The sequence below is a fragment of the Elaeis guineensis genome, chromosome 3 (assembly GCF_000442705.2).
Source record: "Elaeis guineensis isolate ETL-2024a chromosome 3, EG11, whole genome shotgun sequence".
In the NCBI taxonomy this organism is placed as follows: domain Eukaryota; kingdom Viridiplantae; phylum Streptophyta; class Magnoliopsida; order Arecales; family Arecaceae; genus Elaeis; species Elaeis guineensis.
The window spans coordinates 85,212,083-85,238,594 of record NC_025995.2 but is presented as its reverse complement, the minus strand read 5'-3'; the positions used below and the strand labels follow the sequence as shown (position 1 = coordinate 85,238,594).

The window sequence follows — 26,512 nt, the reverse complement described above, 5'->3', positions numbered from 1 at the left end:
TAAGGGCTGGACTTACAAAGTACACACATCTAGTGCGACTCCCACCAATCCGTCATTTTCTTTCCCCCCAATTCCTCAATATTGTCAATCTTTTTTCCCACGGCTCCAAGTTGCATATTCATACATATTGTACCTGTTTATTAGATATGTACTTTGCAACCATTTATTGAACAAGTGAATTGCTGTGAAAATAGTTATAATTTCAACTGGTTGAACAAAATATGCAACTAAAGTGACCAGGGAATATATCAGCCTTGAGGATATTAACAAGAAAACAAAAAAGAAGACATTGATATGCACTCTTAATAAATAATCCATGAATATTTCCGACATTGTAAGCTAGAAGAACTAAAATAAAGTCATGAATAACATTTTTAAGCTAAAACACCAGAATAAGGTGTATATTTTAATTCTTGAAAAAAAGAGTAACATGAAGATTGGCAACATGAAACCAAAAGTGGCCTATAAATAGAGTGGAATGAAGACAATATGTTAGATGTATGTGGGATTAATGGAAGAAAAACACTTCTCATTTCTTATTATTTTTTGTTTTTATTTAAAAATGAAAAAACAAGTAACTCCTATCGATGTTTAATATCTGACTTTTGGAATATCGTGCAGATTCAAAAATTGTTGCATTCGAATCTAAATGATCTTCAAGTACGTACTTTGTTCTATGAATACAACAGGGATTTAGTTGTTTTCTAAAGGGCCACTATCTATTTTTCAACCAATTAAAAAGAAAAATAGAAGGGACTAAGTAAATGCATATCACACTTGATCATGCCAAAAATACATATGAAATTCCTTTTGCTTAATGTGAATATGTATCTTATAATCTATACGAAACAATAGGTTTTTCACTTGCATTCCACTAATATTTGCCAAAGTTGATACTCAATAAGTCTGATGACCAAAGAAGTCAGAATTTAGTGGTTATTTTGAGACAACTTCAAAGCATGTTTGGCCTTAATTATAAGGGAAATTCCAGAGACTTTTCTAAGAACTAGTATGGGAGCAAGCCCAACCAAATTCTTAAGTGACTGTGACCCCTTTGCAACATGATTAGCTGATCTGTTGTTTTCCTCTAACACATGTTGCACACATAATTAAGCATCCATAACAATTTTTTTTCTTAATCTACAGCAAATTTTATAAATAATTGTTTCATCTGGTCGGTAGTTGGACAAATGAACTGACTACTCTCAGGTCACATGACCAACAGAATGTACACCAGAACCAATGTCTTTCCTTGCAAACATATTTCCTTGGGATTCTTTCCCCCAATTACTCTAGTGATACAAATCCACAGATCCTGAAAATACATCAACAGCTAGACAATTTAAACCATGCTATAGAAATCCTCCCATGTTTACATACTCCTTGGTTCAAAACTTTGTGATCATATTTATTCTAGAATATTGATATGTGATACCAAAAGTAATTCGGTGCACTGAACAACCTTACGTGGTTGAAATCGAAGATGTTTAGCTAGCAATCATCTGCATTGTCATCTTATGTAATCATCTTGGATATATCAGCAGCTTACTAAAACAACATGCATACAAAACAAAATCTTATGATTGGGTGGAATCCATGCATGGAGATCAAGGGTCACTGTTGGGGAGCCTGCTAAGAATTGAATGTTCTGGCTTATGATCACATTCAAAATCAAGATGCACAAATGCTCGTTCAACTTCTGGGAGTTCCTCAATCTTTATCTGCAGTGATTCCCCAATGGCATGTGCCTCTTTCAGAGGCAGATCCTCCGGTAGTTCAATATCAACCTGTATCAAAGTTGAATTTGCGTTCCTTACTTTGGACAAAGATATGAAAATGATGGAGGTACAAGATAACATTACTTCATTTTATATCAAATTGAAGATAGCTATAACAAAGCGAAAGAAGCAATAACAATTGTTTGTCATGGTGGTTGAAACCAATAAAGCACCATCATACATTGAAGAAAAACCATATATGGAAATGCCAGACATCAATGAAGCAAATTGAACCATCCTCAACTCAATATAAAAGCATTTTCTTCTTATGGATTTATTGCAGCCATATTTGCTTTCTTAGAAACATTTTTTTGACTCATATTTACTAAAAATCTAAAAATATTTCGACAAAAATCTTTTTCTATTGGTCTTTAAAAAAATTCGACAATCCTAACATTTTTTGTGGCTCTGCAATCAGATACAAGTAACTATTCCAACATTCAAAAGGGGTATGGCAGTATGATGATTGAGCAGGATCCCCAGATCTATTGTAGACCACCCTGGCCACTCCAAATAGGTTTGGATGGGGTTTTGGAGCAAGAACCATCACATCCAGAATCAATTATACGCCGCAACTTTTAGAGTCTATAAATTTCTTGTATGTTGTCCATTTTGAATGTGCCAAGTGCCAAAACTCTCGAGGAGCAATATATGAGTTCAACAGCCCTCCAAAGGTTTGTTACATCTACGTAACATGGTGTTACAATGATGTCTAGACCTTAAATGGACTAGTTAAAGTAAAAGTTTATTAAGGTGTATCTCCTGATCCAGGAGGAATTAGGTAGGATGACAGAAGATAAAGTTGATATACAAGTTGAGATCTAGCCCTAGGAATATTTTAGCATTTTTGTGATTGTTTTTTCTATTAGTCTTGGCTGTTTAGAGAAAGGGCAACATTTTCTAACTAGAAAAAGAATCCGACTTGGATTCTATAAAGTTTGACCTTGATAGTACAAATAGAGGACCCATGTGACAATTTTATTCATCTTTCATGCTTTTTCTTTTTTTTTTGATTGGAAACAAAGTCAGGCACTTCCTTCATCTTTAATGAAAGTAAAGGATCTAAAACCCTGCTTCTATAGATTTTCTTTATCTTCTATTATTTTATTATTGAGATTCGAGTTGAGCAGGCTGCAGAAAGGTTTCTTTTTTGCTCTCCAATTGGATTGTACGCATATCATGTGGTAAATATTTTGGAATACAACTTAGGAAAGATACATGGATTTTAGGAACAAGATTGTGCGTTGCAACAACTAGATGGTTGCGGTAATTATTATGTTGTGAATGCCTAGGTGGGGTAGAACACTAATAGCTCTCAATGCCTTTATATGAACTTCAGCTACATCAATTTCAAAACCATAACAAGCATAATAACAATGAAAATCTAAGTTCTCAGGAAATTCTTGAATTAATCTTTATTTTTTCCTTGACCAAATGATTCTACAAACTATTCTTGGTTAACCAAACAATAAGGAATAATTCAACAAATCATGAATTTTACAATTTATTCATGAATATTATAGTGAATTCAAGAGGCATTTACGCATTACAAAAATAATAATAGCTAAATTTTGCTGCTGATGATGATGCTTTAATTTTTCATAGGAATAACATATATATATAAATATATAAAAACCATTCTTGAACACAAGATAAATATTAATCATCTTCTTTTTCTAAGATTTTGTTATCCAAATTTTTTATGAAATTTTGGTGAATTATATACATTAATTTGGAACTCCGGATCTTTTCTTCTAGCCATAATGTAAAGATGCCAAATTATGACTATGATTGAAAGTAATGGTTTTTCAAGATTCTGGCATGTGGGGACACAAACACATGTTTCAGAATTTTGCAAACTGTAGCATGTTAAGACTTAGCAAGCTTAAAAAGGGGAAAAAACCTCCCCCACTAAAGGTTGGTAAATGTTGCTTTCAAATAATTATCATATCAAATTATTGACTAATAGTGCGAAACTTTGTATTTTTACATGGTATTGTTGGATTTTTGCATGCACGGCTGGATGTGATGAATGACTGAAATGACCCTTTTATCTTTTTGTTACATGCAATAAATACACAGATGATGTGTTGGATATATAATAAAAAGAGTCCAAATTATCAATGCACTGTATCTGAACTACGCATACAGCTGTGCATGATTACATCCATACAATGTGCATACTATTAATACACCAGTTTTGTGAATAAATGACAAGAACTAATATTTTTATTGATCTCTGCAACAAAAAAAACAAATCTGAATTTCTCAATTTAACCATTCAATAAATGAGTTCAAAATGTCACTCACTGGATGCTAACACACAACTTGATTACATAAATAACATAAATCAATAAATTACAACTATCCACTAACAGGTATTCAGGCATGCATGCAAAGCATTTGTTTAAAGCTAGTGCTGTCAACATATTATATCTGTCACGTAAGTATGCAGGCTGTGCATGGTTTAGGAGACTCTCACACAAGTTGTGTCAACGAATCTGTAGAATAATTCTTTTTTTAAATTGGTCTCATGAATTAGAAATCAAATATCTGTTTGGTGATTTATCCATATAATACATGAACTTAACATACATTACTCGGATGATCAATATAAACTATTTTTTTTTGAAACAAATCATGAAAAAAATCATGCATACATGCATGAGATTAAACTAAGCATACAGATATATTCATGTTGCCATATCCAAATTTGATAACCTAATCCAATATGTTCATTATTTATCTTTTTATTCCCATAGAAAGCTGCATTGTTCATCAAGCATATGTTTTCCAAACATGTTTCTAACCATGTGTGTACCTTCTCTTTTGTGCGCTCCCCCATTTCCTACACAGTTAGGGCCACTCTCTTATAGAACAACATTTTCACTGCACATTCGTGCACCGTCCTGTTCGTTTTTCCTCTCCTTATGCTCTATTGATGAAACTCCTGTAATCAATTATGAAACTCAATTTCATTCTTCTGAATCTGATGTCTACATCTCATTTGCATTATTATTCTTATTTCTTGGATGTTCATATTGTATGCTTGGACCTCTCATTTTTCGGGCTTATGACCATAACATAGACTTGATAGAAGTGGTAACACTCTATCAAGTCCCAAAGACGTGCCATCAAGGTTGGCGGAATCGGTACCGGTGGCCGGATCAGCCGGCCGGCAGTACGGTATGGCACCCCTCCGTTTCGAACCGAGGCGAACCGACGAAGGAAAACACGAACGAACCAGGGAAGAAAAAAAGAGAAAGAGAGAGAAATAGAGAGAGAGAGAGGGAGGAAGAAAAAGAGGAAGGAGAATCCATCGGAGGGCAGCCGTGGCTGTCGGACGGCGGAAAGGGCTCCCACGGCTCCGCACGGGGAACAGGGGCGATCCGCCCCCGTTTCTCGGGGTTTTTTTTTAAAAAAATCTTTTCAAAGTGAAGTCGGCATGGGGTTTGCCGGCTCCTCATGCCGACTTCACTTAAATGAAGCCGGCAAACCCCATACCGACTTCACTTTGAAAAGGTTTTTAAAAAAAAAAAAATCCCAAGAAACAGGGGCGGATCACCCCTATTCCCTGCGCGGAGCCGCGGAAGCCTTTTCCACCGCCCGACGGCCACGGCTGCCCTCCAGCGGCCCTCCGACGGATTCCTCTCCCTCTTTTTCTTCCTCCCTCCCTCTCTCTCTATTTCTCTCTTTCTCTCTTTTTCTTCCCCGGCACCGGCATGTGCCGTTTTGCATGCCAGAACCGTCTCAATTCCCCACCGGGACGGTTTGGCACGCCCCGTACCGGGTGGTTCGGCCCGGTACGGCATTCCATGCGTGCCACCATTCTAATATACCCCACAAGCATCTTTGCAGCAAACCACCCAATTGCAATTCTACTAGATATGATTGCCCATCCCCATATTCCCCGGTATGACAGGTCTAAAACAGTGAATTTATCTTAAACTCAGAGTTTGAACCTCTCATAAACACTCATCAATTGACTTCAATCATTGAACATAGGGCTAATAGCCTAATGCAGGTTACCCATAGATATTGCATGCTTGGATCTTCTTGTGCAATCAAGTTAGCAACCATTTCTTTCTATACAAACTACCACCGAACAACTTTGTAAAACTGTCAAATAAATTAGGTGTTTATTTTTTTTGAATTCAATGATATGTGGCAAAAGTCAACATTAGGGTGATCAATGACTGCAGCATGATTATTATTTTATTAGTGCATCTTTAGAAGAAATCAAAAGCATCGCAACAATTAGATATATTTACTATCTAGCAGGGTATTGTGCACAGATAGAGGACTGAAAGTTCAATGGCTAGTGATTCACAGTTTAATCACATAATCTGCCAATTGCTGCAATATAATTTGCGGGAGGTTTTTTAAATGGAAAATCTATATATTTCAGATGAACAATCTCTCTTGAACAATTAACAAATGGTGACAAAGAAAATGGCATCTCTACACACAAAAAAACTGTCATCAAACAATTTTCATCACATAAAACTAACCTCCACAAAGTAAAGTACTCCAAAGGTGTAAGCTCGCACTGTGTCAACACGCTTAATTTGAGGATTGTGCCTAATAACAAGATAAGTCAATTTCTGCAACATTTCAGGAGGAGCTGATTGACCCACCAGTGAAACTGCACAATCAAGCAGAATGCTACCACAGTCAAAGAAACTCTTAATAGATGAGAAAATGTGAGAATTTTCAATTATAGATCTTGAATACTGAGTGCAGGTTAATAGCTATCATAAAACTGGTATTATGTCAGGCAATCAAAAAAAAAAGAGAGAGAGAGAGAGAGAGAGAGAGAGAGAGAGAGAGAACTCCTGATTTCTGCTAATCATATAACATAACATGGATCTTCCTTTTAACTTGATATTGTGATGAGCACAACTTTTTAAAAAGTTATACATAAATTTGTGATAACAATCATAGTCAACCAAAAAAAAAAAAAAACTATACTCGCTCTGATGGATCATAAAATATTCTGAAATTTTAATGGATCATGACATGATTGAAAAAGCAGACCACAAATAAATGTGATACAGCTTGTCCTTTAAGATCTTCACATAAAGGTACCTCCTAAAATTGCCTAAAAAGCAAACAACTCACAGTTGTTAAAATTATAAACCCAAAAGAAAGATGAAAGGAATGGTGGGATGGCAAACTCCACAATGTCACTAGACTGGGCAGAAGTTAGCCTCTTGTGAAATTTTTGACCCAAGATTACTTTAGAACAGCACCATTAAATATCAAAGTATCAATGCTCTTCAAGAGATAAGAAACGCATCTGAAATTTTATTTACAGAAAGATACCGAACTTCTTTTTGCTACTCAACACATAACCTTTTTGTAACCAAACAGACACCTTAAATTACAGAACAATCAAATTCCAATTTATATGAAGTCTATGTAGAAGAACATCTCAAACACTAGCAACGATTTTTGAAAACAAAGTCAAAACATCACGCATTTTAGGTCCTTTGCTCATGCATCGAATTGATAAAAAAAAGGACAACTTTAGAGCGCAACCATGTTCTCTTTTGATCTACAGTTTCGAAGTATCCAAATCAGCTGAAATTTAACCTATATATGCTTTAAAGTTTTCAAAACAGGAATAGTGGTCGGGATTTGCAAATTATATACTTTATGATGCACTTTTGCTCACTGGCTATATTGTTAGCATTCATTTTGTGGTTGCCCGATGCATAGACAAAAGACCTGCAAAACAAATGATTTTAGTGTCTAAGATTTTATGCATAATACATTATAATCAACAATGTTCATCACTGATTTTCAGTGGGAAGGATTTAGCGACAATTACACTCAAGAGCATTCTAGCCTAACCCCCTTTCTTTCTCTCTCTCTATCAACATATACTCACACACACATATGAATAACCTTCTCACACTATTTCTGTATTAAAAGTTTCTAAATATTTCCAACACCTTTATAATAACTCAAGACCTTACCCAAAAAGACTAGCCAAGAATGTGTAAGTTGTTTCCTTGGTCCTATACAAGTACCCAAGATCGACCTAATACATAGTTGATGTGGGATTAAACATGCCGACACAAGTCCTCACCTACCCCCCTCCCTTTTAAGTTCTAGCATCATCCGAGGCTAAAGGTCCAAAATTCCAAATTCATTCAAATCCAATTATAGATGCCACAAATTCAATCACAAACACCACGATCAACCCATGATCAACCTAAATAGGCATGTGCTGTAGTGTCCCCTAGTCTATATGGGTCATAGGCCGAATCCACTATGATACCATTTGCAATTTTTAGAGATCTCATCCAAAAAAGCTAGTGAGGTGTTATTTGGGCTCCTTAACTTTGTATAAGTATCCAAGATCTACTGAATGCATACCAAATTAAACATAGGCTGACATGAATTGCATTACATGATGATATTAGTTTCGTATCATTCCAAATGTTATAATTGTTGTAAAGTTACCGACAACTGTTAATCTATTTATGTTGGTGTATGCACATGCATAGGGATTCTTAATAAGCTGTTAGCTCATGCCATTATTTGTCTTTCTTTTCACAGCCATAGGATGCTTAGCACCAAGGTTTGAGGTTTGCTAAAGAAATGTAGAAGGAAAATAAATATCTTTAATACCACTGGATGAGAAAATGTATTTGGATTGCTCTTGTTACTTAATAATATTGAAACTATTTTTTTATTCTGAAAATGATGAATTATTGTGAAATTTATTAATCTAGCAGGCCTTGCATATTTCATAGAGTTATGTCTCGTGGAATGTATGGTCATGTCATGTGGTAGTCCAAGTAGCACATTTAGGACATGAAAGTAATAGCATTAAAGTGGACCCACCCCATGACCCATATGGACTAAGGGGCTCTATAGCATAAGTCCATTTGAGCTGATCACTAAGTGATCATGGTCTTTGTGATTGGATTTGGGATACTTATGATTATATTTGAATGGATTTAGACCTTTAACCTGGCGAGGATGTCAAGACTTAAAATCGGAGAGTATGTGATGACCTTTGTAGGTTAATCCCACATCGGCTATACACTTGAGTATTTATACAGAGCCAATGAACCCAAAGAATACCTTTAGGCTAGCTGTATTGGGTGAGATCTTGGTTCGTTACAACCTTCTCATGATTGGAGGAACCCTAAACTTCCTACAAACCATCCTAATCTCACTCAAGCTCATTCAAAGGAATAATGTAAAAAGAAAGAAGCATAATATCTAACTTCTCTCTCCTAAAAACTCCATTTTAAGGACTTCACTGTTCAACATTAGATAGCCTTTGACTTGAATATCTACCCATGAAAACATCTTGAAAAACAATCTAAGACCTCCATTAGCCGTCCCATGATCAAAAAGTCCTTATTGGTACCAAAATTTTTCAATTCATAGCCTACAAGTCATCTTTCAATTTCTTAAACTCACAAAGATGAACTCTTAGATCAATGGAACCATCAATATGAGATCATTTTTTCCCCTCCTCCCATCACCTCCGTCTTTTGGATATTCTACTTTTAATGCAATCTTGGATCAGGATCATAAAGGCATCATCATAAACCAAAGGCAATAGTTCATATCAAAAAGGGAGAAGTCAAATATACATCAGGCTTCTAATGACTTCAATCATAACATAAAAAACATAAACACAACTTTGTGGTTGTTTTAGTGAAACTATGTAAATCAGCACATGCATTGAACGTGTATTTTAAAGTTTGATAAAGTAAGAAATATCATAGGAAAAAAATGTATTAATATAAATTCTACAACACAGATTTTTGTATAAATATTTCATGATATTAGTTTATGTTATCATGAGCGATTGTAGTTTTAACATTTATCGCACAATCATGATTTTTTTGATAACTAAGTGCATCACAAGAAGTAAATGTGGAGCATATCATGGTTCTATATGATGCCTTTTTATCATAGCTTCAAGCGCACCTCAAAAAAAAGTATACAGCAATTGCAACATATGTGTTACAACAATAATAACAATGTTAAATATAAACATGATGACTATCAACTATTTAACCTAATAAAATTCATGAAACATAATTTTTCTATATTATATAAATAAAATTATATATGAAGATGATATAAACTATAAAATTATATAATTTATGTATAATATTCATATAATGCATGGAAAGAAAAATTGGAAAAAAAGCCAAATAGAAAGATGATGATGACAAGAACAACCATATTGATGTAAACAACTAGTTTGTCTCTTTCTACAACTCTTTCAAAATTTTACCCATTTATTAGTAGTAGCTATGGAAAAGTCAGCTAAAATCTCATAGCAGTAAGTTTGAATTTCTTGATACAAATATACACTCCAATGTCGTGATGTTACGTATATCAATAATAACCATGTTGGCCACCTAAGCATAATTTAGAACAACAAATGTTATAATTGAGATACATGTTTCAGATGCTCATTTTGTATTATACCTTTACAACACATTCTTATAATAACAACATTTGATTATCTCCTATCACTGCATAACAGCCATAACAATAATGATGGCTGTAATTCAATATTATCCATTCCATTATAAAAATATATCACTCAAACTTGAATCTTAGTTCTATTTCTAAAAATATACTTTTTAAAAGTAAAGTATGGTTATTATATAATGGATTAACAAAGACTATTATAATAATAGGACTATAGCGAAACATATTATTTTAGTACCTATTAAAGTATATTACAAAAATTATATTAGACAAAAAGAGCATTGCTTGATGTCCATTGTGAAGACCTAATAAAGATACACTAAGAGGAGATGGAAATCCAATTTATTTTTGATGTCACTAATTCCAGATGTTAGTTTATTATTGATCTCCAAGAAATTTTGGAAACAAAAAGACTTCACAAGTTCACATGGTACTTTGCATGGAATGGAGATCCAAGTTTTTAAATAACACAATATAGTATCATAATGGAACCCTCCTCCCCAGGTGATACAGTTGGTTGCTATAATGATTATAATGGCCATAATTTCCTTAAAAAGTAGCGCTTTAAAATAGTTCAAACTTTTAGCATGCATTAATGCAATAACAATTATTATGACAGCTGTTCGATTGATATTATAATGAAAAATCATATGCAATAGCAGTAAAATAACAACATGATCTTTTCCTTCACTTCTCATTGGATAAAAATATTATTTTTTGGACCCTACCATCAATCCTAGAGGGGAATTCAATGTAAAAAATTTGAATCTATATGGTTACAACAGATCCCCCCCACCCATTAATATTGTTATTGACTGTTATAATGATTATAATGTCTATTATTTGCTTTAAACTTTAAAAACCAGCATTTCAAACTTTTAGTATGTAATAGTAATTTTATAACCATCAATATCATGACATTGTAATAGAAAATAACAAGCAATAACAGAAAAACAACAGCATTGTCTTTCCCCTCACTTTCCATTGAATATAGAACACTTTCTTGGACCCTACCATCAATTCAGGAGAGAAATTTAATGCAAACAATTTGAATTTTGAAAGAATAATGTTTTTTTTAGAGATGGGTACAAGTGAAAAAAACGGCTATTATTTATATTATAACAGACCATGGTAATGATAAATAATGTATTGTAGTAGTATCATTTTTTTAACCCATTATCTTATATAGATAATATGATCATAGGCGACCAAAACTGTTATAATAGCTGTTATAATAGTTATAATACGATTATAGAAAACCTTATGGAGCACAAAATCGGGAAAAAATTAGTAACACAAAAGTGTTACTCAAAAGGTCACTCAGCTAGCTTGTTGTATCCTCACTGCTCTCTTGAATTGATACCATGAACTGCACCACAAAATGAAGCACAGAGAACGATGCAAGACAGCTGAGTGATTCTTTTATTTTTCTGTGTTACCATAGAAGTTGCTGAAAGATAAAATAAAATTTAACACCCGGGCAGACCAAATGCTTGGAGGAGGATGAGAGTATCAGGAAGGGAATATTCCCTTCCCACTTTTATACATGGGCATAAGAGAAAGAAAACATTAATAGAGAGTAAAGCATCTCAAAGAATCCTGATCTATCATGATGAAAGAAGAGAGAGGTTAAGTGCATGATATTTTTTCAAAAAAAAAAAAAAAAAAAAAAAAACATATCTTATCACTATATTATCCTTTCTTTTCTAAAAATTTTTCAATGAAGTTTATAAGATTTTTTTCTAACTGAAGTCTTTGCTCAGTTCACATAGTGTCTATGTAAAGATTTATGTGGTTGGTCTATCAGGCCATTAGTATGATTTACTATTTGGTCCTTACCTAGTAGATTCAAGGCAACACATAGGATGTAAACAGTATCAATGGATACAACCCAAGCTTAGCTGCATTCTTGGAAGTTTAGTAGATAGCTGGTTGTCCTGGTCTTTTTTTATTTATAAAAGACTTGACACAACCTCATGAGGCAAACCATGCATACCCACTATTGCACGTTATCTCTTCTTCTCTTTTCCACTTTTCCTTCTTTTCCTCTTTCACATCTTTCTTTGTTTATGCTACTAAAATTATCATCCATCAAAAGCTCATTCATTGAATTGATTTCTTATAGATAGCAGGCATATTTTGGAAAATTCACTCCCTTTGAGAAGTCTAATATATTGCCAATGTTGAGAGAAGAAAGCAGGTAACAAAGAGGGAAATGTTTCTCAATAATGATTTCAATTTCAAAGGGAATCCATAGCATACAGCATGAAGTTGAAAGCAAGTTTTCAAAACTGCTAGAACGAGATGGTATACCAGTATTATATTGTTCTGGTGCAGAATGGGCACCAGTTGGGTGCTGGGACAGGAAACGACAGCACTAGTATGTATCGGCCACACCAATGTGTATCTGCAGTACCATATCAGCTATACCAGTCGGTACTGATGGTTTTTTTTTCCATTTTTGGAAATTGTCAATTTCAATACATATTGTCGGGACCAGTACAATACCAGTGCTACACTTTCTATGTAAAAATGATACAAGGTTTGATACCAATATTTAAAACCTTGATTGAAAGTTTAATATCAGTTAGGGAAAAAAGTTAGGAAAGAAACCTGCATTTTCCCAGACAGTTGCAGACCAATTTGATATTGTATACACTGCAAGAATGATGGCCCCAGCAGGATCAATCCACCAATAAAATTCATCACCAAGAACAGCAGCAGCCAAGCCCACAACATTGGTTACAACATCAAAATAATGATCCTATATGTCATGAATGTATTCAATTTTTTAGCATGCAAATGACACAATAGACCCAAGAAAACCATCGGACAAAAAATCAAAAATATTTTAATTTAAAATTTACAATATTACCTTAGCATAGGCTCGGACAATCTTGTCTCCTGAGCTTCTACAATAAAGCCATAGCGCAAGCTTTACCACAGTAGCAGTCAGCATGATTGCATATAACCAAATCAGTTGTGTTGAGGACATCTTTTCCGTAGGCTCATCAGCTATCAATTGTTCAAGTGCTTGAAGTAGGACCTGAAAGCCTGACAAGACAAGAATACCAATTCTGTAATTTAATTTTGCTTTGGCCTCAAAGATAACCATTGTCAGCCAGGGAATCATCATGGCAGGATCCATATTGAGCTTAAGGCAAGGGAAAACATATTGTCTGTGGCATTTAGAGACTATATGCATATGGAACAATCAATTTACCTTTTTGATTTCAAGGTTGTTCATCATTTCAAGCAAGAAAAATAATTCTTGTATAACATCAATCATGTAGGTATTTATGAGCCTGACACTGTATGTGCATGCACATAAATTGCCTTTGTGTGCAGACCAGTTTGTTCAAGGGATTGGAATTACTACAAGAGGATTACAAATCTCAGGGTTTTTCTCTAGTTAGCTTACATGTACAAATTCCAATCATGGAAATAGAACTTATTCCTGCTAAAGCATTAGAAAATATTTTATTGTCATAATTTATTTTGGAATTTGGTCTTTAATCTTCCCTATTTGTGGAGACTCCTTCCAAATATAAGGAGATTTGAGGTCACTCCTCGGCTGCATGAGCTTAAACGATGAACAGTAAGGTGGGTATTTTGGCAACCAACTTGATTGTTAACATCCAACTAAGCAGCTAGCTGCAATTATCTTCTCAATCTTCCTTTACATCCAGCCATGTTGATGGGAAAAGACTTGGATGACCACAATTACAACAACCACTTAAAAAATGTTACGTTACAAATGTTCATAATTTTTGACCATAACCAATGAAACTTTCTCATCTATTTACAGTTGTCTTTTTGATCCTTGCTTTGAAAATGTATTTCCATCCAACTGCATGTCTGCATCTTAAATGATTGGAGTTTCATCAACTTCTTATTCACCATTTCATCCATTCTGATCAATATATGGAGCTAACAACCAAATTTATGTGTGTGACTTTATACGCACAATACACAATGTCCCACTCCTAACCTCTTAATCCATATGGATCCATATATGAAGCAAACAATAAATGCATTTCCATTCATATTGATCAATATATACAATATACAATGTGCAACACATATACACAAGCACATATACATAAAGATGGACTCATGCATGGACATGTGTGCATACATATGCAAACATAGATACAGATGTCTATACAAATAAAGGAGTACAAAATTTTGGAAAGCATCATGTCACCTCCAAAGGATATATTGGCAAAGCCGTGTGTGTGCAATCTTGTGCTTATCAATAACATATATTGAATTGTATGGATTTCTATGGAAAGGACTACAATCTACATCTAAAGCAGTTTAAACAGATCACAGCACTCATACCTGGATCAGTCTAACTGGGGTAATAACTTGCTAAATTAAGAGATGGGAGTCTGATCTGGGCAAAAGTAGCATGATAGGGGTTCTCAGAGGTGGGTTCAATGATGCGCGATGAAGGCCGGTGTGGAGATTGGCACAATGGGGGGTCACTAGATTAGTTTAGGTCTGTTGGGGTTGACTGGGAACATATTGAGAGAGAGAGAGACACACACACATAGGGATCTGCTAGGATCTACCCAAAACATAAAGAAAGGAGAGAGAAAATGTGTGGGACAGAAAATGAAGAGGGAAAGGGCATTCGTGGTCTTCTTAGAATAGAGGAAGAGGAGGAGGAATGATAGTGGCATGGAAGTCAAAAAAAAAAAAAAAAAAAAGGCAGAAGACAGATGGTTAGCAGCAACAGCAAGCATTGGTGATGGCTAGCAAAGAAAGAAAGAAAAATAGGGGACGGGGGAAGGGAAAGAAAGAGGGAGACCGAGAGCATAGAGGGGCTACACTCAACACTAGTGAGCAGGGTTTGCCGTACCGGGCCGAACAGTCCGGTACGGGGCGTACCGAGCCGGACCGGTCCCTTACCGGTCCGGTTCGGGCCTATTTTTCGGAAAACGACTCTGAACCGCACCGAACTGCCCAGTTCGGTGCCGTTCGGGCCCATACTGCCCGGAACCGGGCGGTATAGCTCGGTTCGTCGCCGGTTCGGGATGAACCGAATCGTACCGCCTGGGAGACCATTTCATATGGGGGAGGGGGGGAAGGTGGGGGCCTTTTCACGTGGTTGAGAGGGGAGAGAAATGGGCGTGGCCCACTTCACATGGGGGGAGGGCCTGATGCTTTAATAAGCACCAAGCCTTCGGTGTTTTCTGAGAGTTCTCAGAGAACACCCGTGACCGTGGGCAACCTTGGTCTCAACGGTTTCGTTGAGACCTCCAAAAAATTAAAAAAGAAGGCAAAATTCCGTGAAATTGGAGGAGTGATTTGAGAAGAGGCTGATCTTTGGCCGGAGATAAGATAATCTGTTATTTTGTTAGTAAATATTTTTTTTTTTATTTTTGTTGTTAGAAATAGGATAAAAATGAGGTAAAATGAAAATAGGAGAAAATCATGCCAAAATCTTATGATTTTGGTATGATTTAATTATATGTGATAGATTTTTGGAAGATTTACACGATGACACAAAAATTATTAATTTTTATTAATTATATATTTTTAAATATTTTTATATATTTATTCATTTAAAAATTAATAAAAAATTAAATTTAAGGAAAAAAATCAGAGTTTGGGAATCATGTTTAGAATGATTCAAGCTACTTAATAATCTCGAAATTTTTTTAAAATATTTGAAATTAAAAAAATATTTTTTTAATTATTTAAATAAAAAAATTAATTATAAAGTAAAAAATATATAAAAATAGTGTTATATTTTAGTTAATTTAAAAATATTATTTGAAGCATATAACATATTTATTTTAAATTTATAAATTTTAAAATAATTATTAAAATTATTTTAAAATTATATATAATTATCATTAAACTATTATGTTTTGTTATACTTGCATATATTTATAAGAAAAAAATTTAGAGCATGACGTTCGTTCACTTTAATTAATCAGCTATTTTATAGTATATATTTATTTATATAAAAATTATTAAAAAAATAAAAAAATAAAAAATCAGAGTTAGTTTTGAAATTGAGAATAATATTTAGAATGATTCAAAACAATTGAAATATTTGAATCTAACTTGAGATTTTTTTAAAATTTTTTTTTTAAATATTTAAATAGTAAAAAATATTATTAAATAAAAAATATATGCAATTAGTATTATATTACAGTTAATTCAAAATAATTAGTATTTTGTTATACCTACAGAAATGAGTAAGAAGAAAGATCCAGAGCGTAACATCGGTTGGGATCATAGCGAGATGCTCTCGGCTCGGCATCATTGAAGATGCAAATGGTGCAACATAGAGTTCAAGGGAAGAAGGGTGACTAGGTTGAAGCAGCACCTGATTAGTGGTTATCCTGATGTGTCCATATGTCGAAAATGTCCGCAAGAGGTCCGATAATTGATGAAAAAGCACTTTACTGATTCGAAAGCAGCGAAGGAAAGGACAAAGCAGAAAAGGACCGAAATAGACCGTCGAGCTGCAGAGTCACTTTCTTATCACTCTAGAGAGTCAGAGGAGGCTTCTGCTCTAGATGATAAGAAGGTACAGATTGAGGCTGCCATTCAGGCGAGCTTGGCGGATCAGTACCAACAGGAAGAGATGGTCCGATACAGAGAGCGATTCGGACCATCATGCTACGAATCAGAGTCTGAATCAGCGACTGGTGGAGGAGAATTCAAGTTAAGGAGGACTATCTCAGTCAAAGAGCCTGGTGGTAGAGGGAGTAGACGCAGCATGTCTTCTTTGTTGAAAGCTTTTGGCAGTAGGAGGAGATCCTCCAGAGATATTCCAGCAGGAGCCAGCATTTAGGATTTGGATCCACATGCTTTGTCCAGCAAGGATTCAAAGCAGTAGAGAATTGACAGTATGCTGAAAAAAGATAAGAAGAAAGATATATGGCAAGCTATTGGATCATGATTTCATTTCAGTCATATTCCAGCAAATGCAGCAGCCAATCCTTACTATCGATCTGCTATTTCAGCCATAAAGACAGCCGGCCAGGGTGTAGATCCTCCAGAACCTAAGGATATCTATGGTCAGCTTCTTGACAGTAACAAGGAGAATCTGCAGAGATGGATTGCTTCTTACAAAAATAAATAGCCTACATGCGGTCTAACAGTGATGTGTGATGGTTGGACAGGTCCTACTAGACGGAGCATCATTAATTTTTTGACATACTGTGATGAAAAAATATTTTTTCACAAATCAATTGATGCTTCAGATAAGATGCACGATGCCATATATATCCTTGATCTGATGGAGGAGGTGATTGATACAGTGAGTGAGCAGCGTGTCGTGCAGATCATCACAGATAATGGACCACAATATAAGACTGTCGGAGAGTTGCTGATGGAGCAGTGACCACAGATATACTAGACCCCATGTGCTGTACATTGCATTGATCTTATATTGATGGATATTAGGAAGATTCGCAGGGTGTAGCAGGTAGTGAAGATTGCCCCGACCATTACTAGATTTATCTACAACCACACATGGATTCTTTCATTGATGCGGATGTATACTGGGGGGAGATTTTACGATCAGGTATCACACGGTTTGCTACCAACTACATAGCACTTGATAGTCTTCTTCAGAAGAAAGCAGCCCTACGTCAGATGTTTGTCAGTGCCGAATGGTAGGAGAGCAGATATGCAAGGACCAGCACTGATGGAAGTCATGTGAAGAACTTGGTGACGAGTCAGTCATTTTGGCAACGGGCTGAGAAGGTAGTGAAGGCTATCAAACCTTTATATGAGGTGCTTCGCACTGTGGACAGCGAGAGATACCCCCAGATGGATTTTCTATATTACATGATGGAGAGGGCAAAGAAACAGATCAGTGAGAATGATCCCCAGCATGCTCAAGAATTCATTAACATCATTGAGCACCGTTGGGATTATCAGATGGGTAGAGATTTGCATCTAGCTGGTAAGTTTGGATTCAAGAATATTTTAAAATATTTTTTCGAAGCATGAAAATAAAAATATGCTTAATCAGTCTTAAAATTTATCTGCAGTTTATTACTTGAATTCGAGATTTCAGTATAACATTTCGTGGATAGATATGGACAGCGAGCTTCTTGCTGCTCTTCGCAATATCATATATAAGATGGTGTCCAATCTAGAAATCGCATCGTTGTGTCCGCAAGAGGTATGCTAGTTTAAAACAGATGTAATTATTCAACTGAATTCGATCTGATATATTTATAAATAATAAATATATTTTGTTTCAGATGAAACAGTTTAGAGAGGGATCAGACAGTTTTGAAGTTCCATTACTGTCGTAAGCAAAAAGCAGATGAATCCAAGTAAATTATATGTCAATAATGAACAACATAGATTGATATGTAATTTTGCTTAATAATATCATCAAATTTGATATGTAATTTTGCTTTTGCAGCTGAATGGTGAATTCATTTTGGAATGTCAGCAGAAAATTTGAGACATATGGCTGTCCGTATTCTTTCTCAGACGGTCTCTGCTAGTGGCTGTGAGTGTAATTGGTCCACTTTTGTCCTTATTTATAGCAAACAGAGAAATCGTCTGACACAAAAATACCTCGACGATCTTGTATATGTTCACTACAATCTGAGGTTGAGGCTAAAATGCATTCAGGAGAAAGTTCAGTTGAAGTACACTGATCCGACACTGGATGATTATGCCGACGAGAATGATGATCCAATCATCGGATGGCTTGCAGGTCAGCAGCAGGAGCCAGAACTTGATGAGCCGGAGTCCCCTCCACGACCAGCCAGTATGGTGGCAAGGGAGATCAGGGTGGATCCAAGGCAATGGGCAGAAGAAAATATTCCACATAGGGTTCCAGCTGATCAACCACAGCCTGAAGGGACACAAGGGACTCATTCATCACATGACTCGCTGTCCGATACATCTTCCCAAAGATTCGAGCAAGAGATTTATAGACGATCCTCCCGATAGCCAGCAAGAAGGCATCCATCCTCCCAATCACAGGAAACTCAGTCACAGAGGGGCACAAGGGGGAAAAGAAAAAGACAGTTATACATGCACCACTCTTGAGAGTACAGAAGCTATCTGGCTCAGATACGGATATCAGGGAGAGTGATGATACTGGTAATAGTAGCCATGGATCTGATGATCAAGGAGGAACTGGAGGACAGGAGACAACCGTTTATGAGACACAGCCACAGGGTGATATTCGATTCACTGGTGAGTCTCAGTTTACACATGTTACACAGGATAGGAATTATGATGGACAAGTCGGTAGAGACCATGGGGAGCCGATTTCATATAAACGACGGGCTCCTAGAGGTCGTCCAGTACATGATGCAGCTACGGACGATCTTGCACATGGAGTAGGATCCATGGATGTATCTACATCATCACACATTATAAATCCTATTATCCACAGCCACCTTATGATCCATATGCATATGGTACATCCGAGGCACCGTCTTCTAGTGGTTACTACCCTATGCAGTCTGGAGCATCTTACGAATCAGATTTTGCTACTGACATATTTGGATGGGCTCCTCCACAACCGTACCATCATCCCGAGGATACTTCTCAGAGTCAGAGTTTTAGTAAGAGGTCTGAGATGTCTTATAATCCAGAGAGGATGCCTTATAGGATGAATATTCGAGAGTACGGTGTAGCTTGACTAGAGGGTTGGACTGATATCCCTCCAGACTATGTTAATGATCCAGACATCTACGAGCATCACAGACACTTGACAAGAAATTAAATGAAGAGTACATCTTGAGGTTCGAATATCAGTTATTGCATTTTGTACTTAAATATTTAGATACATTTTAATGCATATTTTATATATTTTTTCTTTAGTTTTAAGATGACATGGTTGAAATATAATGTAAATAAATATATGTTTGAAATTTTGGATCAAGAGTCTTTGTACCGCTATCTAACTCCAAATTGAACCCAAATATGTCAATAATATGCAATATAATGCTATTTTGAGGTTGTATTTATCAATTATTAACTTCAACATCCAAAAAAATAAAAAATAAAAACCGAAAAAAAAATTTGTGTACCGGTATCGAACCGATACGCTTTGGCATACCATGTGTCGGTACGGTACGGTACCGATACTGTACTGTACCGGGCTGGCACCGGCACGCTGTCTGATACCAGTACAGGGAACCTTGCTAGTGAAGTGTCACTGGTGCAGCCCGAGAGCCGGCAATACATGGTAACAGCAACAATAGACCCCAGCAGCCGGAAGAAAAGAAAAAATAAAAACAAAAGATTAAAGGACTTGACCAATAGCTGAGCTCCGACATGTGGTCAAGAGGCGTTAGGGGGAGGCACAGCTGAATAGTCAAGTGGTGATTTGGCCTTAGAATAGGGGCGCGAATGACAGAAAAAAAGAGAGCAATTGCAGCAAAACATAGGAGTATCAGTCATGGTTTCCAGTAGGAACCATGCCAATAGTGGTGACCAAGGTTTGTCATAGCATACCAAATCGGATGATATGGCACATACTGTATTATATCAATTCAATATCGGTATGCGGTATGAGAGGTGTACTGACACTCTGTATACTAAATCGACTCTGTATCGACATAGTAACAGATTAACACTGATATAGGTTGTAGTACTAAGACCACGAACCTTGACGGTGACCCTAAATAGAGAAAAGCAAGGAAAGGGTAAACTAAGAGAGCGGTCTAGCACCTCGGCTCCTACAAGGTTGAAGCCACAGCATGGTTAGGAAATCTTTGAGAGAAGAAGAGAAAGAGAGAGGTAGAGGTTCCAATTAGCTGTGATGGTGCCTCAAGGAGAAGGGGATGGCTTTAAATAGAGAAAACCTAGGTTTTCCCCTAATTCTGGTGGCTCTGAGACTCCAACTCCCATAAGGAGTCTTCTATAGGACTTCATGCATTGAGCACATGCCCAGACTTTGGGTTGGGTTGGGTTGAGCTAGTCCAAACTGATCTAGATGGATCGAGCCTCCTCTTATATGTGAGAAATTCATGCAAGTGTGTTTGTTCCCGCATTGATTATTTACTGGAAAGATCTCAGATACTTATACGGGACCAAGAATCCAAATAACACCTTCTTGGCTATCCTTTTGGGTGAGATCTCGGGGTGTCACAAATGGCATCGAAGTAGGCCCAACTTAAAGCCTATATAGACTAGAGGATATTGCAACATGAGTCTATTTGGGCAGGCCATAGGCTAATCATAGTATTTATGATTGGACTTAAATGGATTCGGACCCTTAGCCTGACAAAGATGTGAGGGCTTAAAAAAGAAAAATACGCAAGGATCTGTGCATATGTTTAGTGCTACATTGGCTATGCACTAAGTTAAGCTTAGATACTTATACATGACCAAGAAACCTAAATAATATCTTTTAGCTAGTCTTTTTGGATTAGATCATATATTGTTACAAATAGTATCTAAGCGAATCTGGCCTACTATAGCCTACATGGATTAGGTAACACTATAACATCGCCGGTTAGGATTGACCATGGGCTGGTTGTGGTGCTTGTGATTGGATTTGAGCCCTTGGCATGGCAAGGATGCCAGAATTTCAATAACGGGAGTAAGGGACCTACGTGAGCATGTATTTAGTCCCATATTGAAGTATTTGCCAAAGAGATCTTCAGTATCTATACAAGACCAAAGAACCCAAATAACATCTTCTAACTAACTTTTTTGGATTAGTTCTTGGGTTGTTATAAGGTGACTCTTCAATGTTGTCCAAGTATCATTGCTATTGCACTTGATATTCCATAATAGTGGAATCGGATCCATATGAGTCAAATGGCAATGATTTGGCTATGTAATATCAAATTAAAATCTTTAATAGTTATTAATAGTTGGTTATATATATACTTAGTCCTACGTCGATGCATCATCAACTTGATGGTTAAGATTGCGGGGATTGTTTCAGTTGCAATCAAGATTCGCCATCTCGATACTAGATCCTATACCGGTACCATCCTATTACCTATTGGTATATCTGATAGCCATTACAAAAAGCGATTCTACATACCAACACTCGGTATGCCTCTCGTACCATGTATTGGTTCAATGCCGATATGATACGATATGATCTATATGCACCTTTATCGATCGATACAGCAAACCATGGTTGCAACCAATACTTGAACAAAACAACTCCTCTAGCAACAAGGTTTTTCCTTTGCGAGAAAGCCTGAACTCATGCTGACTTGCTAGGAGTGGTAAGGATCAATGAGGCAATAAAGGGTCCAGCAAGGTCTGGAGTATATTAGGGATACTCTCTACCTGCACCTTGTTGGTATGATACATAACAGTCAGTACAGAATTGGTGTACAAGGCCTTATAGTAATGCAGCGATTAGAATTTACCTTGGCTTACATGTTTTGAGCATTGCGTTTAACACTTTTCTCAAAAACAACATAAGTTTGGTTCATCTATTGTAATTGCTCATTCCTTGGATTGATTCATCAAAACCATCATCCTTTTGTTTCAAGCTCACCAAATGCAATAGGTTGCCCTGTGTTAGTGCTTAGCAACTCATTCATGTAGGACATTTTTTGAAACGAGGATTCTTTTCTGATAAAAAATATTTAGGACACTAGTAAGTTAACATCTTTTATGAATGAAATAGGATGCATAAATACCAGTCAGATTTCAACTGAAACAAATTGTTCCATTCAATTCATCTTAAACCAAGGCAATGCATGTTGCATGGTAGATCCCAAAAAATGATGGGGTTAAATTCTCTGATTTTTAGGATAAGCATTTTAACATAATCACCTTTGAGAGGCTCTTAATGCATCTTTTTACGAATTATATCGCTGAAATCTTAGTTGGTTTTCAGTGCAAGAAAAATAAGATTTCTTAACACAAATTTCTCATGTTTAAGCAACCATATCGAACTATTTCTTATCTTTTTAAAAAATGATATATCATAATGATGCAATGATTTCATGAATTGCTTCTTTTTGCACAGAGAAAAGAATACCAAAGGGGGAAAAAGAGGCATGTGGAGTGCTGAGAGGCATAATATGCATTTATAGAGGACTAACCATCTATTATACAATTTTCTTAAATGCAATGTTGCAGACATATTGATTTTTCACCAGGTCATTATATATTATTATTATTCCATATGCAACTAGAAATTGTCACTGCAAACTTCTGAAGGGCTCTTTTTTATCTCAACTCTAAACTTACTAGGCAGACTATTTTAAAATAGAAATATGTTTATGAAGGATAGGATAAATATACAGGGCATAGCATCTTTAAAAAAACAGGATGAAGCTGGGAAGAATGAGAAATAAAGAACAAAAAAACTAGGCCAAGGTAAGAGATAGAGTTACAGATATGACCTTAACGAAAAAAGCCATTAAAGCAACAGCAACCATGTGACCAGGAAAATGCCTCAATGGTCTGACTTAATGCGTAAATATAGTATGTTCAAGACTGCCCCATAAATTTCAAAAGTATAACCTCTTTCAATAATATAGCAATTTTCACTCGCTAACAACTTGCTTCTGTAATCTGATATATGGATGTGAGGTCCAAATGACTACCAATACATCATTATAAAAACCAGATAGAAGAACAAAGGAATACCTAGAGTAGCCATTACTGCAGCAAATATGATGATGCCAACCGGCTGCACACGTAACTTGCCAATAGGGTACTTGTAGATGTTTATGTTCTTCATTGACAAATGAGTAAACCAGAGAATGCCACCTGCCATGAGATCCAACAAGGAATCCAGTGTTGATGCAGCAATCGCAATAGATCCACTTCTTATAGTAGCATAAATCTGCAAGTTATAAAAAGATTTAAATCAGCAACATACTTGGAATAACCTAAATTGAACTCAAGCAGCAAAACTTGTCACATATTTGAGAATGGAAATCCATTTCCATCTTTCTTTTTCAATTATAGGGCAGTCACTCAACTTTAGGAACCATTACCTTTAATGCCAAGAGAACAATATTAGCATAATTTGAGATCTGCATTGCAAATTCATTCTGTGCCAGCTCTGCCCTCTCTAAATCTTCTTGATCTTTATCAACTCCATCAGGCAGACAAATGGAGTCAACCTCCTCAAAAGATCTGAGAGTAGCAAATTGTCTTTCATAGTACTCTTTTACCCCTAAAGAAGATAAAAAGAATTTGACAGGTGATTCAATCAGTCTAAAGTTTAACAATGAGAATGGCATCAGTTCAACAATGATCTAAGATCTCATTGGTATATCTGACAAATTGCTACACACAGGAGTAAATATATGATTTCGTATTGAAGCATATATATATGGAATGAACATTGACTATAAAACGGATGACAATTATCACATTGCTAGCATGAAGTGCAGAGACCTGAGATAACTCCAACACCTTAGTAGGTGCCAATGGCAAATAAAGATTCATAAAGCCAACCCTGCATAGTTGCAATAGAGGTTGTGATTATGGCTTTCATACTAATGATAATGGTTTAGATTGCATGCGACCTTCTTCATCTTGGCAAAAGATGACGTAACCCATTAGCTTTCATTGAGAAAAAGAAGGAAAGATACCTCGGCAACAATGACTAAACTGTGGTAACAGAGAGAAGCAAAGTAAAATATTAATCCATGGGACATCAGCTTTCCAACTCACAATATAAGCATGGCAGCAATAATTCCATTGCTGAAACAGATGTCAATTCTTCCCCATGAAGAAATTTAACACCCGACATAGAGAGCAACAGGGAGATTTTCATTCGAATACCCACAAACCAAGCAAAATTCGAGGCTCTATGACCCAAAGTTTGGTATCTTTGCAATCCAAACCACACTAATCATTATCAGGAAACTGGAAAACAGAACACTAGAAAAATGTTCATTTAGCAACAAACCAAAATATGATATACGTTTTGCAAATAGAGGATTAAAAACGAAAAAGATATATCACAGATCACCAATAAAAACATACTAAGATCGATACCAAAGGCTACATCCTTCAGTTTAAGGATTCTTTTTTGGGAGAAAAGTTCAACAATTCTTGCGACTCCAACATATTTTTAATCTACCAAAAAAAACAATCCCAAATACCACGCAGTGAGACAATCTACAAATTCCTTGCGACCCCACGCCCCACCCCCCGCGCTCCCACCACAAAAAGAGAGAGCGGCCACAAAGAGAAACTACGAACACAAACTTAAAATAAAAAATTCATAAACTTGCAATATTGCATTAGATCGAAAAAAAAAGAAAGAAAGAAAAACAGTACTGAATGAGAGAATGCAAAAGCAAATTTATAATCATAAACTTAATTTTTTTAAAAATAGAGAAGGAAAAAAAAAAGAAAAGCGATAAGAAAGAGAATCAGCAGCAGGCCAACCGACAGCCAACAAAATCATATCTGGGGAACGCACGAATCTCAAGGGGCCGCTGGACCTGAGGTATCGGCAGATTCCTCAGAGTCAGATTCCAACTAGTACCAGCAAAATCCAAGCAAAAGAAGGAAGGAAAAGAAAAAGGTAGAATAAAATTATACCTTCGTCTATGCCTTTGGTTCTGGAACCATCCAGTTGGAAAGGCCTCTCCGGGTCAACGGCGGCCCGGACCTTCTCCGGCAGCATCGCCACGAACTCCCCACGCATCGTGTTCACCGAGTTCCTCCGCGTCACCCCCAGCAGCGGCGATCGCGCCTCCCCATCTCCAATTTCTCCCATCTCTCGCTCTCCCCCCCAACTCTAACGCAAGAGAGCTTAATTAGACAGAAAAAGAGGGCGGACAGAGGACGAGCGCTCGCCTCACGTCTCAACTGATCATTTTATTCCAAATATGGAAGGCCGTCCTGACAAGGAACGTGGACATGAACATTTCCCTTTTTTTTTTTTTTTTGGTAAACCCTACCTTTCTTTGTCTTCTTGTCGCTATAATCTTTTCATTGTTTGTCTGAGCCTCATAATTGTCAGACTAAACAAAAGTAATATAATAATAAGATTTCATAATTTCCTATTCTTGAGATGGTACGGTGAATGTCAGGAAGAGCCGTGTTTTTTTTTTCTTCCCCGGAAAGAGGTGCTGTCTCCCGGATCTTACGTAAGATTCTAGGGACATTTTCCATGCCGGCGATGGATCTTCTCGCATGGCTGTCCGGCTTCAGTTAACCAACCAACCGCACTGGTACCGGCGTGGACGTTAATGGCCTTGGGTTCAAGGATGTGAATGCATTCACGCCATTAGTTTTTACAGCTAGATTTTATTTTAATTTTTTATAAAAAAAGGGCAGATTTTTATTATTACAAAGGATTA

The 26,512-nt window shown here is 36.3% G+C and overlaps 1 protein-coding gene and 1 pseudogene across 1 annotated transcript; one reads left to right on the top strand and one right to left on the bottom strand.

The window, feature by feature from the left end:
• Positions 1-1,383: 1,383 nt before the first annotated feature.
• Positions 1,384-26,029, bottom strand: LOC105041888 (metal tolerance protein 4). The gene is made up of 7 exons (XM_010918949.4): positions 25,749-26,029; positions 24,185-24,366; positions 23,832-24,030; positions 13,129-13,307; positions 12,867-13,017; positions 6,290-6,423; positions 1,384-1,787 (listed from the first exon to the last, which is right to left on the bottom strand). The coding sequence occupies exons 1-7, from the start codon at positions 25,924-25,926 to the stop codon at positions 1,608-1,610; spliced, it is 1,203 nt and encodes a 400-aa protein (XP_010917251.1). The 5' UTR covers positions 25,927-26,029; the 3' UTR covers positions 1,384-1,607.
• Positions 18,091-19,369, top strand: LOC140856094 (uncharacterized; annotated as a pseudogene).
• Positions 26,030-26,512: the final 483 nt, after the last annotated feature.